The sequence below is a fragment of the Haliotis cracherodii genome, unplaced genomic scaffold, assembly GCF_022045235.1.
Source record: "Haliotis cracherodii isolate W230 unplaced genomic scaffold, xgHalCrac1.p SCAF_14, whole genome shotgun sequence".
Classification (NCBI taxonomy): domain Eukaryota; kingdom Metazoa; phylum Mollusca; class Gastropoda; order Lepetellida; family Haliotidae; genus Haliotis; species Haliotis cracherodii.
In genome coordinates, this window is record NW_027266269.1 from 18,220,772 (window position 1) to 18,242,258 (window position 21,487).

At 38.4% G+C, this 21,487-nt stretch overlaps 1 protein-coding gene across 1 annotated transcript; it reads right to left on the bottom strand.

Annotated features, from left to right (window-relative positions):
* Positions 1-690: 690 nt before the first annotated feature.
* On the bottom strand, positions 691-17,484 carry LOC139461048 (ras-related protein Rab-11B). The gene is made up of 6 exons (XM_071242557.1): positions 17,207-17,484; positions 10,476-10,587; positions 7,274-7,357; positions 5,619-5,812; positions 4,845-4,925; positions 691-4,326 (listed from the first exon to the last, which is right to left on the bottom strand). Exons 1-6 carry the CDS (start codon positions 17,244-17,246, stop codon positions 4,187-4,189), a joined length of 651 nt encoding a protein of 216 aa, XP_071098658.1. The 5' UTR covers positions 17,247-17,484; the 3' UTR covers positions 691-4,186.
* Positions 17,485-21,487: the final 4,003 nt, after the last annotated feature.

Here is a 21,487-nt window from a genome sequence, read left to right on the forward strand (position 1 = left end):
GATTAAAATTATCTGGAACTCTATGGTTACACTACAAGTCATTACTGTTCGTTTTTCTTTCTGACTATGCACCCATTCCTTCTGATTTTTCATATGGTTGAATAAAAATATAACTTAAGTCGGGGACTTAAACTTCAGTGTATGCATGACCAGATTTAGATACAGTATCTAAATACGTTTTGCCAGGGCTCAGCTAAAAATGTTCCCAATCGGACATTTCTGAGACATCTGGCCCCATTTCATGAAGCAACCTCAGGCACAACCCCTACCATTTGACACAGACCTTGTGCTAAGATGTGAGAATGTCTTTACAGAAAAGAAATGGTGTAAGCAATACTGTAGGAACATCATGTTTGAGGACATCAACAATCAGCTTCACGGGTTTCACCCATGAGGGGAACAAACTTGGGTCTACAGTACAACAGGCAAATATCTCCATCACTAGGTTACCTCTCCCTCTTCTGTCAGTCAGGTACAGGTCATTGTGCCACAACCATGTAAGTCACTGTGTTACTGCGGAACAAAAGCAGTGAGTAAATATAGCAACATCTCAGCTATTTCAGAGGTCCAGGATTTTGAAAAAGGAAGAAGCTCAACAGCCAAGTCACAAAGACAATTGAGACAGACAGGTTTTGACATTTGATCTGTTGATAACCTCTGGCAATCAGGACAGAAGATGTTTCATATGTTCATTTGCTCTTTATTAATACACAAAATTTTACATAGCAAGATAGAAATTATATATGTATATTATATATAGTTTACAGGCAGTAGACCTGGCCATATGAAAGAGGCATGATTTACAATTGTATGGAGCAGAGCAGCAAGCTACAGTGTACATACATGCTAGGATAGATCTGTACATAGACAGGAGGCCTCAGAGGTATTCTACCATCGGCTCAGTAACTTCTACACATCTCTCAATGTATTCCACACAATATTGTGTCCTGTAATGGGAGGCACCCTTACAGTATTCAAGGATTATCTAAAATCTGACAGAACACTATTCTGCCTGGTTATTGTTTAACCCTACGGAACATATTTCCTAATTCAGATACAAAATGATGTGGTGCTTAGCATCTTGTGTACAAAACCAGTTCAGAATAACTTCATAAATACAAGCAAACATATCGTTTCGGAGTGCACTGAATTTAAATAACAAAGTCTGTACAAGAAATGGCCAGGTTTCAAGTAACTGGATACACAGTAACTCACTTGTTTTGATAGTCAAAGGCATATTTTCCCCAATCCCAACTGAAGTCTTATAATATACATAATGCAACACGGATTCTTACACAAACAGAACAGTACTGACAACCACAGCCATGTTTTACTGTGACATGCTGGTGAAGAAGGATCTCTTAAATTAACCAGCTGGATCTCCCGTCAAAACTAGGTTAGCAGTGGGATCAATTGCCTAAGCTGACAGCTCCTTAGGATTGTATGTCCATGCCTTAGAAAAGACTGTGGAGATGGTCATATTCATCAGGTAGAAATCAATGGCGACACCAACAGCGGGAAAGTAACAAATGGAATTTTGTGATTGGACAATACGACAAGTGTGTTACAGACATGTAGTAGCTTTGTACAGAAATAATTTCATGACAATTCATTCTCGGAAGGAGAACTGCCCTTCCTTAAGGGCACAATGAAGTGTCGGCTACAAAAAATTCATCACAGATATCATATACATAAAGCGACATTTATTTGGGTTTAGTCTTCCTGGTGACACATTGCACACTATCTGGACTGAGTGTGGTGGTTATTCGGATCTTAAGAGGAGTTATGGGTAGACAAACCAGCATTTTAGCCCGATTTTGGCAATGGCAATTCTGCTTCATCAACAAGACAAAGAGTCATGTTAATATGCACCATGTTTGTTACTAAATGGCATCCTCAATTTGCCACAATTAATCTACTTTGGCAACCTAGTTCTTGTAAACTGAATCTGGTCACAGAATCACATCCACTTGAGCTAAGAACACCCATCAAAGTTGAATGAACAATTCAAGAACCTAGTGAAACAATATCAAAGGCCAAGACAAGCAGTGCTAGAACACACCAAATCGCTGGAAAACTGAATTTTTTTTCTCAAAACAAGGCAGTCTTCTACTACACCAAGTTGTACAGGCAATGTCAGACTCCATACTGGAGACTTTCCAACAGTCAAAACAGCTTAAGCTAAGAATGTCCTTAAATGATACATTGATGGTTGTTTTGGTTCAGTTAAATGTGACAAACTGTTGACGCAGAATGGTGATTGCTATTTAGTAGCAATTGGGTGCTGATGGGAGTTTGGCAGTACCTTATCAAGATCTTCATCAATGACCATGCTATAGATCCTAAGAACAAAGACCCAACCAAAACTCAAAGTGTTGTGAGACTTGGACTAGAACTCAGGCACATGAATTTATGTGTGTTCAGTTCCGTCATTCTGACTGGAATCATGTTGATGGTGAAGGATTGGGGGCTCTGTTGTAGCAGCCTTCTACCACTACTCTCAATTACCTTAGTCTTGGTGCCAAGACCATTTTGTTGAAGAGGTACCAAATAGCCTTCTCTAAGCAACATGTCCTTCTAGTCCTAAGTTCTGTAATATTAAACCAACTAAACCAGCTTATTCTTCCACAAGGAAGAGTTTAACAAGGGTCATTGTATACATCCTTACATTTAAATAACAAGTCAGCAAAATGAATTACAAAAAAATATATGTCAACTTTTCATGCCTTTGCCACTAACAAGATTTGCATAATCAACAATAACAAATATTGTACCTTAACAATACTAAGATTTAAATCATGTCATCTTTAATTAAATTCGAACAAACCAACAGTGATGTTCTAAGCTTTATACCGCAAACAAAAGTAAGACAAACCTTTGAAGTTTGTGAGAGGCAACCAAGGTCGTGTGTGTGTGTGTGTGTGTCAATGTGTATGTACACAGTTGTTTCCACTCAGTCCATTCATAACACATCATAACCTGCACTGCCATGCAAGAACCTTAAAATACAGCAACCCATACCTGCAAAGGGAGATAACTCACAAACAGTACTGTACACTCCACTCAGCAATATTTCAGCTGGCTAGCAAGTGTGATTCCAAAAAAGGGGAAAAAGATTATGGTTGACTGCCAAATATACTTAAGATCCTTGGTTGTGAACATCCTTTAGTACTGTGTGACAAAGTCTGTCATTTGGGGGGAAAGAAATTACTCGGATAAAGGCCTTCTAGTTGGTTGTTCATAATCATGACCGTTATTTTGGTAAGGATTCCCATTTAAGGATTCATGCATGGCAGAAGTCAACATCATTCCACTACATAACAGCACTTCAGGCATGCAAAGACGTACAAGAACTCGCTCGATCATGAACTATTTCACTGTAGCAGCAATCTGCCATGGATAGCACAAGGTGGAATGTATACATCAGCCACTGCCACAGGAAAACTGGCAGTATCCTACAAATGATCACGATGGAGGTGTTCTACAAGTAATCACTCAAGTTAAATACGAGCAATCACTGTAGTTTTCTACAAGTGATCATGGTGGTATCCTGCCAGTAATCACAGTAGCGTCTTACAAGTGATGCAGTAATCAATCAAGCTATGCAAGGGCAAATCACAAATAGGGATGACACAGGTTGCAAACAGGTCATCGTGACCTCAGTACAAATATTATAAGACACACTGCATTGCAGGGTCCCTAACCTGTCTTAAATCAAGTCTGTAAATCACATTATGTTAATAAATAGATGCTTTTTCCTAACTTTAGAATCCTAATGAGAATTAGAAGTATGCAAGAGGTATACTTACATGGAGCAAGCATACTACTGTGGCAGGTGAACAGAATTATCCAATTATCGTAATGATCGAAATACAATCATTCAAGATTTGAAAAAAATCATAATTAAGAGATCGATGAACAATTTCAATATCAGATATGAACGAAAGTGATGCACCAATGGTCTGCTAATGGACTTAAAAACTCATTCTCCCGATTCGGACCATAACACAAATGGCTAACACATGAATGTACAAAAACGTATCATTGTAACCACCTTTTTCAGTGGCCCTTGTTAGTCAGCGTTCCACATGGAACGCGGCCCCAACTGCACAAGACATGTTCCACTTCTTCCATAACTCGTCTTTCCTCCCAACTCATGTAGCTTTAAGTTGACAGTAATTTGAGCCTAGACGTTACAACATTGTTTCTTGGTTCCCACGGAATTATCTGTGGGCGCAACGGTAATTGTCTGTACATTGCTACTAGGCGAGTTTTCGTCGTCAGGACTATCACGGATTTGCTTCTGAGAAACTATTTTGTAAATCTCTGGAAATAGAGAAAAAACATAATTCATGACATTCATAAACTCATACCTTAATGAAGCCAACACTCCTGGACAATAACAATGTAAATGTTTCTTAAAAGTAAAATATCTAAATCATATTTGTTTATTAAAGAATAGGTCCTGATCATTGAAATCTAGTCTCGTAACTAAATTTGTGTTAATTCAAGATTTTACACATATAATAAAGGAAAACAAGGTGATGTACATTTCTTCCAAGTTATAAGCATCCGAAAGTTAACTTCTATGAGAGGCATTTAGAAGTTGGAGTACTAAGTAAGGATAAGATTTCTTGATGAACTACTACTTTATTGCAATTGGAGCGACGTTTCGGTGTAGGTTCTAACACCGTTATCAAGTAAGTGATAACTACACTGAAACGTTGCTCCTAATTGTAATAAAGAAGTTGTTCATCCATAAATTTTATCCTTACATGTGAAAGTTTACATGAACTGTTTTGAATTGTCAACTGATTAGAAGCATTATACATAAGAAAAGTTACCTGTAAGAATGTTGTGAAATGCTGCTTCAACATTTGTGGAATCTAACGCTGATGTTTCTATGAAGGATAGATTATTTTTTTCTGAAAAAACAACAACAAAAATGTGTAGTATTTTATTTGAAGAGTGAAAAGAACTGCCAAAATAAGCCAGTGTAGACAGAATTTACGGCCGACTATATACACACTCAGCAAATGGCATGGCACTACAAATTCAGACAACCATTAACAGTCCGGCTACGTCATGATGATAGAAACATTTGGCACCAGTCATTTAGTCACAACCAAAATGCATAAAGGAAAGTAGTTAGACAATACATATAAATCAAATTAGGCATTTCAGGCAATTAGGCGTTGCAGCCATCCGGTATATCAACGTATTTTGACCAGAAAAAGCAGGAACATGGAATTCCTTTTTACTTGTAAGCACTATCTGAAGCCTACACATAATATCTTACCTATTCTTTCAGTTCGTCATAATGTCGTAGATTGATCACAACACATACTCAGTGATTTTTTACATGAGAATGAAGTAACAGAGAGAGATCTCGGTTTGTAACTTAACCAGCAGTCAGACATGAAGAAACGGCAGCATCAGTCGTGTCGCTTTAAATGGGGTATTTTTGCTAATCTTTAATACCTTATCAATTTGAAAAGGCCTAACAAAATATCATCATAATAAACCAAACTAATAATCATGGTAATACTAATATGACTTGGTGATTCATAACTGATTCCAAGGTAATGAGCATGGGGTTGTGTATTTGTTCCTGTTACCTGCAAATGCCTTGGCCTCATCTGTGGGTACAGCACGTAAATGTCTCAAGTCACTCTTGTTCCCCACCAGCATTATGACTATGTTTTGGTCTGCATGATCCCTAAGTTCCTTCAGCCACCTCTCCACGTTTTCATATGTCAAATGTTTGGCAATATCATATACTAGCAGGGCGCCAACAGCTCCTCGGTAATATCTGAAAAAAAACACAGACAGGGTGAAACATTTGATGGACAAGTTAAAGTTTTGGAGATACAAACTGCCTCTCAACAAGAAGGGAAACCATTTCAGCTCAGCAAATTCATCTTAAATATTTCTCTCAATATCAAAATTTAGGATTAATTTTCATTCCTGCATCAAATTCACAAACTATGTCAGGGGTATTCAAATACCAAAATTTACTACTTGCCCAAGGGGAAGTAATCTAAATAATTCTACTTGGTCAGTCTGAATTCCAACTTGCCCTGCTAAATCAGAGAAAACACAGCGACAAGCCAGTTTCACTATCGTGGGTCAGCCACTGCAACTCGCCAACCATGAATATTGAAACTCTTGCTTCCATTTTCTTCCCATATGTTTTGTGATTTCCCAATAGTGTTTTTCGCTTCTACTGGCTTATATTTTCAGTTGTCCTTGTCTTTACATTGAAAAACTTGTCCTAATGAAAAGCCAAGTCAGTTAAACCGAAAATATGATGTCTAGCAAAACACGATGTTTGATTGGTTAATAGATTGACAGTTCAGTAGCAAAAAATACATTTGGAACTTGGAAACGTGTACAGTGACATCTCTGACATCTCGACTTGATAAAGTTTAAGTAACTATCAGAATTAACCGCTGGAATTCCAATTTAGATTTTTAAACAGCGAGTAGACTGAAGGTTTAGATTTAACATAAAAATTTACATAGCCAGCAGGGCTTGCTCCTTTTAAAAGTTACCGCCCCTTATCCAAACTAACTGACATACAACTAAATGGTGGAGGCCAGCCAAGTGGCTGAACCTGAGGTTGCATTGCCACCTAGCGGGGGATCTGCGATTTTGATAACCCCTCACCCATTAAACACCTTTTCCTGCACTCTGAGGATAAATCTTGGCTTCCATTTGCCTCATTTTATGATGATTTATGAGCAAATAAAAGATGTTGCACACAACATTACAAAATGGCGTCCAGTTGTCATTCTACTGAGATGATTGACATTTATCTTTTCATGAACAGAAAGGGGTGAACTTTTGACTAGCTATATGTTTCAAACAGCCCTTTCTAATTTTAACTGGTCACAGGCCCTAGGGCCTACGAGCCAGCAGTTAAATCGACCCATGGTTGACAGGTCCCCTGCCTCTGCTGCCAACACTACACAACAGCCAGCCAGCAGATGTGAAGCATTAGTGCAGGGAACCAGTCTTATCCAGCAAGAAATTTGTGTAAAGGGAGGTAATTTCGAAGCACACGATGTATCTTTTAAGTTTTTAAGTCAACACAGCTGATTTTCATACTTGTCCGAGGGCAACCAAATGATATTTTCCCACTTGCTATGCAGTTTGTTTTCACGGATTGGGCAAGGCGGGCTTTACTAAATGGACACTCCTGTATGTACAAGATTTCTACCTGTACCAGATACATGTATGTGAAACTGACAAACAATGGACAGACACTTACGCACTAGTGATGGCTCTATACCTCTCCTGCCCAGCAGTGTCCCAGATTTGTGCTTTAATTGTCTTGCCATCAACCTGTATACTCCTGAAACACACAATTATACCACTGTATACAGGATTTTAACATCACAAATGTACTTGTATCTATGTTCACTGTTTAAATGAAAAGAAAGGTAACCAAAATCACACTTTATACACATCCTGGATTTACAAAATACAGCAGTAGAAACTAACACATACAAGTCAGGCAAGGGGGAGGTGAAATGGAGTTAAAACATTGCATTCAAGATCATTGCTACATTCATATTTGTGTGTTTGTTGTTTAACGCCTGGACCAGACAATCCCGTGATTGATATCATGAGCATCGATCCACGCAATTAGGACACGATGACATGCATGAACCAAGTCAGTGAGCATGACCACCTGCTCCCATAAGTCACCTCTTACGGCAAGCATACCGAAGTCTCTACCAGGTTTTTCACAGGTCGCATACACGTGTTATGTCTGTATATACTTGTACAGACTTATGCCGGTTTTACAGTTCTAACTAGTCCACTGAGATACCATGCCGAAGTATAACATGACTCCCAAAACCACCAAGACGATCAGTCCATGGTTTATCACCCAATGCCAAGTGCAAGGCAGGGTAACAACAAGTACCATCTGTTAACATATTTTGGTATAATGCGGCTAGGGATCAAACCACTGACCTTCCGCTCACCTGACAGATGCTCTTTCTACTACACAATGGAGGCAGGCAATAAAAGTCAGAATCTATTTGAATACTAGCATTATGGATTTAATCATCAACACAAATCATGGGGCAGACGTTTGAAATTAGCAAAAGATCTTTCTTTGTCACATGGGCTAGCAGTTATAACAGCAGTGTAACCGCTGGCTTTTGAAACTACTTGTCCTAGTTGACTGGAAACTCTAAAAATTACCAGTCCCTTCCAATATTTGTCAGTCCAAACTTTTAACAAATAGAACACTGCAATGCAATGAGATGATCTCTGAAGTAACTTAGATCTCTAGTCATTCACACAAAGTTCAGTCACAATTTTCTCTTTTAAATTTTGAATATTTCGAGATTAACTCGCTACAAATATATACATTTAACCTCAAAGGAAAGCAAATTGTTATTTCCTTGCACTAAAAATAACACGAACAGATAAGCTGACTTTGTTCAAAAAATATACTTATATGAATATTGCAAATGTTTTGTTCCACAACACAGATAACATACTTAATGTGCCGGTCCACAGGGACTGGCAACACACAAATTACCAGTCAATGCCTAATTTTACCGATAAAAACTGGTAATTACCAGTAAACAGGAACTCTGTTAACCATGTTAACAAATACAGGGTTCATATACATATTAGCAGTTGATTAGATGCTTAACGATGCACTCAGCAATATTCAAGTTAAAGAACAGTGGACTGCAAATAATCAATTCTGGACCAAGATAATCCAACGATTGTCATATTATATATCATATATTGAGCAACAAACCATGTCATCGAGGAATGATAACAAGCTGTAAACCATGTCACCCAGCCTGACTACCGAATCCACTAAGTTACATCTCACATGCACAGGTAATTGGGGACCAATTCTAACTTAGAATCACCACTGGGTCACAGATATACGAACTATCACTTATCCAAATAGAGATCAAATAATCACCTGAAACTGAAAGTTCAAATGAAACATTTAACATCCTCAGGACCAATAAAAGAGAGTCAAGTTTTCCTTAATAGTTAGAACCTGATACATTCGTCACATTCCTTCACATATCAATGGCTATCATAATGCTCCTAAATCTGACAGGGAAGTAAACAAAGCTATGAAATATGAGTGATAATTCTTTAAAAGAAATTGATTATCTAACAAATGAAAATCTTTCCACATGTCCAAGAGGTCTGTACCTATTACTATAGTATTTAAATTCTAGCACTTTTCAAGGACTGATTTAACAATTCCAGCAGTTGAGAAACAGTTAATTTAAATACTTATCACTGAAACCTGTAATCGGGTGACTAAGTTCCACATAACTTGAGTTTGAGTGGTCAAAAGTGTGAACAATATTTCCTGTAACCATGATAACCTAAAATTAGTGGAGATGCTGCCAAGTGTCAGTTTAATGTGGTGGTAGGGCGAGACACAGATATAAAAATATTGCTTCCAACATGTCCATACACCTAAAACAAAATAAAAGGAGGTGAACACTGTAAAAAATTTGCATATTTCGTTTAATGGGATACATAATTTTATGGTTGATCAAATCAATAAATCTATTGTTAATGTCAAATCATCTGCAACTATATTTTATAGTCCATGTCCAATTTTCTTCACTCAATCACTAAGTTTTGTTTCAAATTAGGAATGTCAGATTCCATCCAAAAATCATGTGGATTGTGCATACAAAAGGTGTGATACTTGCTAAAAATTTACTTCTTGGTACAATCGTCACACTGGGATCACCATTTTCATTCCAAGGACCCCTCAAATGCATCCTTGGACTTACAAATAGAAAGCCACGGGAAATCCCTGCATCTTGGGCCTGAGATTAGTGAAAATCTGTAATGATTACCTGTTTTCGAATTAAATCTTGTTTACATAAACCACTTGTCTGAAATATGCATGAACTCAATTCATGGAGTCTGCTTGTGTGGTCGTTTGTAATATCCATCAGTGATTGTATGATAAGTCATAATAAATTATTGATTAGCTTCTCTGATGCAATGATTGATTCTAACTGTCCAATTCTTTTGATGCTACTGTTGCAAGAAATATTGTTTAAATTGTTTAATTAATAAGTCTTTCTCTTAAGTGCCTGGCCAATCCTGGGCAGCCTACCATAGATAATATTGCTAGCATGAGGAACTACGTGTAACAATTGAGATTTGAAAATAAACTTGGGACAGACCTCAGATCCCGTCACAGTTAAGAGGAATAGCTGTGTGTTGTAACGCTAAGGAATAATTCATGACCAGTATGTTATGCATACATTCCAAGATCATAATAAGGGTGACTATTGTACTTGGAAGCTGGCATCTACATGATATAAGGACTCAACTCAGCAGGGGAAGTTGTTGACAGTTCCTCAGACCAGTAATGCTCCTGTGTCACTGTGTGTGCCACGCTTAGCAAATTAGACAAGGATCACCTTGATCTGCATTTCTCATCTACAACTCACCTTGTGGCAAACTCTACTCCTATTGTGCTCTTGCTCTCCAAGTTGAACTCATTCCTGGTGAATCTTGACAGTAGATTACTCTTTCCCACACCTGAGTCTCCAATCAGGACAACTGTAACATAAAGTAACACTCAGTATTCATATGTCTCACAAAGAGGCAAGAAAGCATTTCTTAGGTCTGATGTCAGACAAAAACATTAATTCATTAAGCATGGTAAGTTTGGGAATTACCATCACCATCTATACTGTCAGCTTCCTGAGGCAAGAGAGTTAACTGACTATAAAATTCCAGTTTCCACCCTTGCCGAACTAGGCTGGTATTATGGAGTTTCATTTTGGCTGGCCTAATGAGTCTATGCATAGTCCAATCAAAATCTCGCAACAAAATCTAAATCCGGTTTGTAAACTGTCGTGCAGATTTCGGTCGATTGCAGGATTTGCAAAACATGTGCACCGCCAACTCATCAACAGATATTTTCCAAACCTTTCATGTTTATTATCAAGGTGCTCGCATGATTTGATGCACTTGGCAATGTAAGATCTGTTTTATCACAATATAGATCTTGATTATCGATCAGATCGTCTTGACTGAGCACCGCCATTATGTTTGAAACAAATGCAAGTGATCGAATCGGATTGGTTCATAGGAGAGGCTCAGGAGGGACACAACTCATAATAACCACTGGTGGCGATACGATCGAGCCCAGGAATTCCAGTCAAGTTCGGCAAGGGTGGAAACTAAGTACTGCATGAAGTGTTACTCCTCAGCATTGTGTTGTGTGTAATAAACAGCAATGGTATGAATATCTATTTTGAGTTTCAGAAAGTCGACATGCACTCAGCAATATTACAGCTACATGACAGCGGTCTGTAAATAATTGAGTCTGGACCAGACAGTATAACATCTTCCCGAGGCAAGAGAGTTAACTGACTTTAAAAGTCCAATTTATGCTGTTCATGTTCAGAGCATTTAGTTAGACTTGGAACAGTAAAACCCCTGTGCGTTTATTTTGCCTGGTGGAATATTTATACCCCCACTCCCAAACACAAAAACTTGCAGGTGTTATGGTAAGGTTTGTACTACCCAACATCAAACTGCTACCAAACATTACTGATAAACACAGTGGTGAAATAAGTACCAAAAATAAGTACCATAATATGTCAAAACACTGATTAAGTTGAGATATCGTAATAAAGACAGCTGATTAATGATACATGTATATATATGAATCAATGAGTGAATATGTTTTTCTACCTCTTTTAGTTTTAGCAATATTCCAGTAATATCTCCATGATCACGGCGAGAAACACCAGAAATGGGCTTCACACATTTTACAAATGAGAAAAGAACCTGGACCGATTTATATCAAAGCATCAAGGCGTGAGGACGCCTAACATTTGAGCATCAACATGATCAAATAGCAACTACACATACAGAAAACACTTGCATGAGAACAAATCATAAACGTGAATAATCAACAGTTGGAATAAGCATGATATGGGTAAAATAAATGTAAATATATTGTACCATTGCTTACTTACATTTAAGAATAAAATCAACGTCATCGTCCGGAAAATACTGTTTCATAATCAAAAATGAATTGTAAAAACTGTCCATTTCTACAACTCCCTGAAACAGTTTGTGTTCCTTCTACACAAGATCAGTAATGACACAGTGGTAAAATAGTGGGTATATGTAGCATATGGAGTGCAGGAGATCCTGTTTGTATACAAAGTATGACTCACAGCTTTTCATTACTATCAGGACTATTAATAGTCCTTACATGAACAAGCCAGCCTGGAACTTGGAAATGAGTAAGAATCAAATAATAACCATAGCTCACTCACAAAACATTAATGGCATTCATCATGTTAAATTGAAAAAATAAAACTAATAAAAAAAATTAAACGATATATCATCATGATTATAACATTTCTGGAGCTCAAACTACCTTTCCCTAATGCAAAGGGAGAGAACTCACTGCAACATGTCTCCTGTTTTGACAGTGGCATATAATGTTTTCATTTATCGGATAACGTGTATTTTCACCATGTACACATTATTGCAATTTTTTACTTGAGTATTATCATGATTATCTGTAGGGATAATTACCAGAATGAACTGAGTTAACTGAACACCCAAAAATCAGAAACTATCATCCACATATACAATTTCTTAATCTGTATACTTCAAAAAACATTTTTAACACAAGGAGATATTGAGCCACGCATGTATCAATAGTTTTAGATCCAATTAGATAGTGATAAGTTTTCTTTATCTTTCAAGAATTCTAATTTCTTGTAACTTTAGATCTTTTTACGATGGGCATATGATCAGCTGATGATGGGCACAAAAACAGAACATATGGATTAAAATCTTTCCTCAAAGTTCACTTGAATTAGACCTACAACTGAAAACCAGCTGAGAGCAACCCAACCATGGGATATGTACACACTTTAAATAGAAAGAGTCACACAAAACCTACCACATTTTCAATGGAACCCAAGACAGGGAATCATGCAGACCACAACAAACCGGGTGCAGATGCATTTAGTTTGTTGCCGTCTCCACTGAAAATGTGGTTGATTTAAGTATTATGATACCCACTTTATGGAGATTTCATTGTTTGTAATTTGTCAGGTGAGCTAAAAATGAACGTAGCTTAGCTTGTATTTCAAAAAGCATTGTAAATACATCATCCTTTCCACCATGTCCAGTGTTCAAAATTATGTGGCTTCCTGTGGTACTCAAGATCTTCTTCTCTAGGACTTGAATTCTATCCTTAATTATTTAACTGTTAACATCATGGTTATGACAAACCTCTCGACTTCCATGATTAATTTCCAACACTGCTATTAAGTTACAAACGAACCATATCAAAGTAAGAAACATCATGAACATAATGGCAATCACCCTCTAGAGTTACGCTTTGTTACTTACTGAGACAAGTGTGGTGACAGTGAAAGTTGTTATGAGGTGAGGTGAAATTGGGTTTAACGTCGCATCAAAGATTATCACACTTATATTGCAAAGTGCATCCACGTGTGTGTGTGTCTGCTTGTACTAGTCCGTACTAAAGCAGATTTATAGTGCTAGCTTACTGAGATACCATGCAGAAGTTAAACATGAATACCCCACTCAGACACAGCATACTGACTCCAAGCCGACCAGTCCTTGTTTTAGCCCCTTTATGCCAAGCGCCAGACAGGGTAACAAGAAGTAACATTGTTAAAAATATTTTGGTATGATGCCGGGGAACAAACCCCGGACCTTCCGATCTCCCACTAGAGCTAGTTGTTATGAGGTATATTCCAGCTTTATGTTGATTGCCTGTAAATAACTGCATCTTGGCAAGACAAAGAAGTAATTGATACTACATAAGAAAGTTAAGAAACATCCCACCATATACATGATATAAGGGTACAATAACATGCTATCAACAAAGTCACAGACCCTGACCAATCAAATTTTAAAAGCTTAATGATTCAAACAGTCATACTGTCTTGTGCCCACAGGAGGCGCAGTGAAAACAAACCCTGGTTATGGGAATGTATTATTAGACCTTTAACATGCTTGAGACAGGTTTTATGCCATCACGTTTGATATGCCGATCTACCATGTCTTTGATCATGATGATCCAGTATGTGTGAACCAGTAGATCAAAAATGTCTCTTTTAAAAAGACTTCTTGTGGCATTAGTCATTTTCATCATTCAATAATTGAACAGCGGGATTAATAAGTTTGACAATGAAAATCAAATGGTTTTTTTAATGTAACAACAGACGTCACTCATGACATTCCTGTTTGTAGTAACTACATGAACCACAAACACACCACCTTGTATCCAGTACAGGTTGGTAGCCAACTAGCTCATGTCCCTTCCTTGTTCACCATGTTAACTGTCAAACCTGTGTTCTACATGATAAATGTGAAATAATACAGAGTGACGCAGGGACAGAAAATCAATTAAGTTCCTGTCAAGACAGGCTGGAAAGGCTACTTTGACTATGTAGATGGCAGTCAATCACCAACAAGCATGTGGTTATATAAGTTTCCTGGATGCAAATGATGTAACTCAAGCACAAGCATGACATATAATGCGTCATGGTCACTTATACAGAATAGCTGTGGGGCTGACCCAGACCTTAGAAAAGTTATCATGATTCATAATCAGTTTATGTGTCATGATAACTGTACAATTTGTACGTATATATTACAATTATTATTATGGCTGGCTAAAAAGATTGATAATTCAGGGGTTTTGTCCACTAGCCCTTATAATGATAACATATAGCAAAACCCTTAAAATGGGCCATTTTCTACTAGCCCTTAGGATACCTTTACTATTGGGCAGTTTGGATAGGACTACAGGACTAGTGCCAATTTCTAATGCTGTAATTGGAATTATAATTGCTGGGAAGACATACTAACGATTATTGATATGAAAATTGTGTCACTGACAATATTGTACATAAACTATGGATAAATATGTTACCATTCACCAGTGACGTGAAATGTGTTGCTTTGTCTCTGAACTTTAGGCATATTTGCTCAAAGTGACTTAACTGATATCAACAATACGTGATCGATACTTAGTTAATGATTATCTATCTCTAAGATCTATACGGATAGCCAGATGTCATGATCAAAAGGACTAGTGGACTAAAAATGTGAGTTTCTATCGCCGACTTGTATTTCAGAAATATGATTTCTCTTTTGCAAAGGTATACAAAGTGAAGGGGATATCATCAATTTTAAACTAATCCCTCTCTTTTGCTGAAGCTGTTTGTATCCCATCTGCATGATCATAATGATCAGCATTCTGATTAAAGACACTCCGCCTCGTGACGATAATAGTTGGTACTCTTGTTACCCTGCTTTAAGGGGATAAAACAAGGATTGGTCGGATCTGTTGCATGGTACATCAGTGGGCTAGCACTATAACAGTGACATCCATCAAGACTAACACACACTCATATGTCACTTAAAGTTGCAATAATTGCAACAGGATGTTAAACCCCATTTCATCTCACCTCCTGATTATAGATGAGAATGACACTCTCTAGCAACTGAATATATAATCCTTCCAGTCCACTGTACAAAAAGTGATAATTCACTGACATTAAACAAGACCAAAGATACGAACAAAGATTTTGGGTAGCAGGCTTGTGCAAATTCTTCTACTCCACGGAGTGCAAAAAGTTCCAGTTAATTCAAATAATGATGTCTTGCAATCTCTTGTACACATTGTCAAGAAGTTTTGCAATGCATGCACTTAATACCTCAGTGAACTTGGTCAACAACTGATATTAATTTGAGACCAAATTCCACCATATCATACCCCATTGCTGCGGTAGAAATTAACAATTTTATTCCACTAGTCCTTATAATGACAACATATAGTAAAACCCTAAAAAATGGCACACTTCTACTCGTCCTTATGATACCTTAACTATTGGGCAATTTGGCAAGGACTACAGGACTAGTGTCAATTTCTAACGCTGCCATTGGGACCAATTGTTAGAATTGCTCCCCAGCAACCTATGCTAGTCGCAAGAACCTACCAAATGGATCAGGTGGTCGGGTTTGACGACTTGGTTGATTTCATGTCATCATTCCCTGATAGATATTATGAGCAATGATCCGTGGTGTCACGGGACTGTCTGCTCCAGACTGACTACTTACAGGCCATCGGCAACTAGCAGGCATACTGTCAAGTGTGGTGTTAAACATTAAACATATGTATCATGATCATATTCCACCATTATTTCAAGATAGTGGAAAATGTTCATCTGTAACAAACAGACTCCTTTTTCTATTCATTGGGAAATAATGTACCGTTGTTTTAGCCACCTGTGAAATTAATAATTTGACAGTGAACTGAATTTGTGAATTTCGTATAAAGTTTGACTAGCTTCATGCCATGCATACCAAATGCACTGACACACCTGCTTGATATGCTACACCAGTCCTATAGTATAACCTAGATCTAATCACTCATGGAACAAGCCAAGGATACATGTACCACTAATTGCATTACTGACATTTCAGACAATTTTTTTACACTTCCTAACCAATAGGATGTAAGATAAAGTCTTAGTAATCCACAAACATTTAAAATAAAGCAAAGATTAGATTAATGTACAAGGAAACATATCAGATCAAGTTGGCACTGTTTAGACACCTACAATGATCTAAATCAGGCTAAGAATGAATTTTCAGCACCTGTAATTGTCAGAAAATAATGTCTAAATTGGTTGCTGTAAAACACACTAATGATTGTACACACATAATCAAAAATAAATCCGATATGAAGAAGTACGCATATAACATGGGCCTTGACATATACGGGGTACACGCCCACCTAAATCCTATTGAGGCAACAATACCTCAGGTGACCCAATCGATCAATTTCCACAAGGCAGAGATACATTAGAATATTTACTTATGAATTATATCTGGTCGATTCGGGGATATTTTCTTTTCCATTTGAGTTTTTGTGACAATCGTTTGACACTTAACCCATAAACCACTTGGATCGTTTAGGCTGTAGCAGGTGCCTGTTTGTTGGTCGTTTCCGTCCTTGTCAAACGAAGTCAAAATGGAAGTTGTGTAGCACCAACTCTCATCTAGCATACAAATCAACTAACAAGACGAACCGTATCTGTATACATCCACACTCCGCACTTAAACTGATAATCGATGTCGCATTTGACTGGTGTCACCTTACCTTTGAAAAGATAGTCATATTCGTCATCCTTAGTGCCCATTTTCTTTGCTCTTCCGCTTGGCAGACGCTTGTAAACAAATGCCTAGATGTCCCAATAACAGATTATAATGGGAAACAATAATTATCTAGCGCCTACTGAAAACTTCAGCAAACACAGTTCAAATGGAAAAGTAACACCACAAACGCAGATGATTACGATTAAGGCCGATGACAGCCAATACTATCGTCGTCAATTCACTTCTCTGCAACCAATATGGCGGACCATTCAACGCCCCTTGGTCGACTGCGCATGGAATGACGTCACCACAGTAAGCGGAAGTGAAGTAGTCTGACAACAACATATATCGAGTCTGGTTTATATTAGATACGAAAAGGATAGATATTGAAAGTCATTCCCAACGCAATAATAAATAAACATGTTGAATCATACTGCACCATACGCACAGCGGAAAAAATGTAAGATTAAATAGTTTGATTTGGGAGTATCATCATCTTGCATGCTGAAGCTATATAGATATATCTAGTAATACTGATCTACGCTTTATGTTTTATTTTGGATATGAAACATATTTCCTTCTAATTTTTTTATACCAACTTCTTGGTGGACATATATAGATTTTATCGTTACGGTCACGGGCTGAATATAAAGAATTTTCCCAAATGAGAAAAGAGGCACGTATTCTTTTCAAAGTGTCCTCCATTTATCCCTAAAAGGATTCCTGGGGAAGAATACAATAGTCCTCATGCCGTGAGCTACCTAAAACAACATTCACTTCCTTTCAGAATCTTTCAGACCTCTGGGACGGAGGCTTAACTTTTTGGGTTAGGCTGTGATTTATTGTGAAGACAATTATAGTGGAATACCGTCTGCCTTAACATAAAAAATACACCTCACATTTCCCACCAAACGTAAGGAGGCGGCCATTCGTACGACTAATCAGGGTTTGCTGTACATTACCATTAACGGTGAAAGCTAGCCTTCAACTACTCGAGCTATTCTTGATTAATGTTCCGAAAGGAGTATGTTTTGCAAATACCGTAGGACTGTCCATCTATAAGAGTTTTGTATTTAACAAACATCGGCTTATTTTGATTATGTGGGAGGAAATAATAATCAAACATAAAAGAGAGGAATCCCCTATTCTGTCAAAACCTTATCCCTTGACCCGTCCCTTCCTTGAGGCCCGGGCATCTGTCGCTCGGTTGTCTGAGGCGCCGAAATTCGCTGTGCAGAGTTGCGTCCTTTAGGTATGCGAGGAGCATATATCGTGGGTTCGAATTCCGGTTCGCATTGATTGTGTTTCTAGGTTTGAGGCATGCCCGTCCTCGTGGGGTTCACTAACGTAGTACAGACCTGCATCACTTCGGGCTTTCCTCCCACATTTAGCTGACACGCCGTGATATAACTGGAATACTGTTAATAGGCGTTAACTCACTCATTTACTCGTTGCGAAATTATTTCAAAAGACGAAGGACAGTACCCTTATGCAGAAAATGTTATCCTTTGTCCCGAACAAAACCTTACTGTGAAGTAATGTTGGATAGTGGGATTAAATGACGCGAATGCTTTGCACGAGAACAGCGTCTACTTTCACTGTCACACTATCCTCCTACTATGCAGGTATCTTTACAGTTGATATAGGGTTGGGTTTCCAAGCAAAGGTGATCTTATCTCAGGTAGCGAGCTGTGCAGAAGTGACGGCGTGTTGACCCCATAGTCATGTCACAGGCAGCTATATACTATAAGGCAGGCCACAATCTGTTGAGGTATAGAGGCTATGTATATATGTATTGGACTACCAAAGGGTCGCTATACACGATACATGCCGGAGAAATGCATCGTCGACAAAATTATTTTAAAATTTATATTTATTTGAATTTATGTGGTGCATAACCAAGTACAATTGGATAGACCCGTGAAGATTCCGGGGTAGAATAGGTCTTCAGCAACCTATACTTGCCGTAAAAGGCGACTATGCTTGTCGTAAAAGGCGGCTAACGGGGTCGGCTGGTCAGGCTCGCTGACTTGGTTGATACATGTCATCGATCCCAATTGTGTGGATCGATGCTCATGATGTCAATCACTGGATTGTCTGTTCCAGACTCGATTATTTTACAGACCGCCGTCATATAGCTGGAACATTGCTGGGTGCGGCGTTAAACAACAAACAAATAAATGGATATGTTGACTTTTGTGCGTATTTTTTGTTCGAAATATGCCTCTGTTCACTCAGCAGTCAAAGGGTTCCCGATAGGATGAGATGGTAACCTGCCGGTTACTATTGACACTTAATACTTAATATATTTAGGGTCCATGGTGAAACCCACGAGCACGGGAATGGTGCTGACAAATCTCGAAACATCATTAAGGCGAACCGGGATATACTGATCGATCAGTATGTGTCTGACATACGGATGAAACGTATATATATACATAAGTCAGCAATATGCCAGTTTTATCTTGTAGACAATGGAGCCCGGACCAGACAGAATGAGTGACATGATCAACTATTCACTCAATAGTGCATGGTCCGAGGACAGCAATCGGTCAAGTGACCACAGACTTGACCAACTGTTGTCATCTTTTATAGCAAGTGTAAAGAGCACGAGACACAGGGGTGCGCATTGTCGTTTTGAACAGTATTTCAAGTCGCGTAACATGGGCGGATACAGATTATTTCGAAAACAATCTCTCTTTCTGTATAAATTACCACCAAAGACATTAAATAGATCTTAATTGTGCACCAGTCCCTAAGTTTGCAGTGTTTCGGCGATTGTTTCCCGCCAAGTAACTTTTTGATAACGGTTGTAACTTTTGGGCCAAATCCAAATTTCAAGTGTATACTTTATACTGCCCGGCGGTTTAGTTCGCATTGTTAGTGAAACCCACGAGTGAGTGAGTTGGCTTTAACGCCGCTTAACAGTATTCCAGTTATATCGCGACGTGTCAGCTTAATGTGGGAGGAAAGCCCGAAGTGATGTCGGTCTCAGACGTTTACCACTGCGGTGAAACCCACGAGCACGGGTATGGCGCCGACAAACCTGAAAACATTATCGGGGCGAACCGGGACTCGAACCCACAATCATAGATTTCTGGCGTGCCCAAGGGACTCAACTCTGCACAGCGAATCGCGTCGCCTTAGACGACTGGGCCACCCGTGCCCCCCTTACAGGATTGGAAATATTCCTGTTTCCTCCATTTTGTTCAAGGATGGGTATATATACTCAGGACAATCCATGGGCCATAATCGGGACCAACCTTGGACTCGAACCGTCTGTCGCGCGCCATCCCCTCGTCCAAAAGGGAGTATTTTAAAAGTTTATAATGGGACGTACCTGGCATCTTAGATATCATTTGCCGAGAATGTTTCGGTGTGGTAAATATCCTATATTGTCATTAAAACTTGTACATACACATTTGTATTCCTAATTCATTACCTACGAGGGCAAACATATCGGGGTTCATAAAAAAAGCATATGTGCCCTAGGGTCATATAACGGCCCTCGCTCGGGAAATACCGGTATTTAGACACTCGTGTCATAAACATAGTATGACATGAATACTTTTATAATATCCTCTATATATGGTATTTGCGGTACGGAAACCCATCTCTACAGCGGGTAACCATCTCTACAACATATACTGTCATGCTGACAATGATCAATGTTTCAGTCGTTTTTTCACACTGCGAAGAAATCTTGGATACTGTGTGTCAATATATTGTATGAGTGAACTGGCTTACTTGTCACAATAGTGCCAATTATATGACTTGCAGCCATGTTTGTCTCCAGAAACACGGCGACACACGGGGAAACCCCTATCTAAGTATAACTGGAAATTATGTCAATAGTTTACTGAAGAAGAAGGCATTGCATGGATGTCTAGAGCTAGTAGTTCCTGTTAGGTGACCTCATTTGCATATTGACCGGATTGGTTTAGAGCCAGTATATGATCAAACCTGATATGTCTCACGACGGAGATAGTGTAACCGATGTGGGTGAGGTCATGTATAGTATGACCTGGCACGAATATTTATGAACGTCATCTCAGTAATTTTCTCATTGATCATTATACTTTCTCTTCATGTTGATTGGCTAGTTGTTTTCATAGTTTGCTAGGTGGTCACAACGTGACGTCATATCGCAAAAGTTGGAGTCAACCATTATTCACGACGTCACAGACGATGGTGTATGATGTCGCCTTAACTACAGTTAAATGATCTGATGTTTCAGGTTGTGATCGGGAAGCACCCACCTTTCTATATTTTGTTAGAAAAAAGA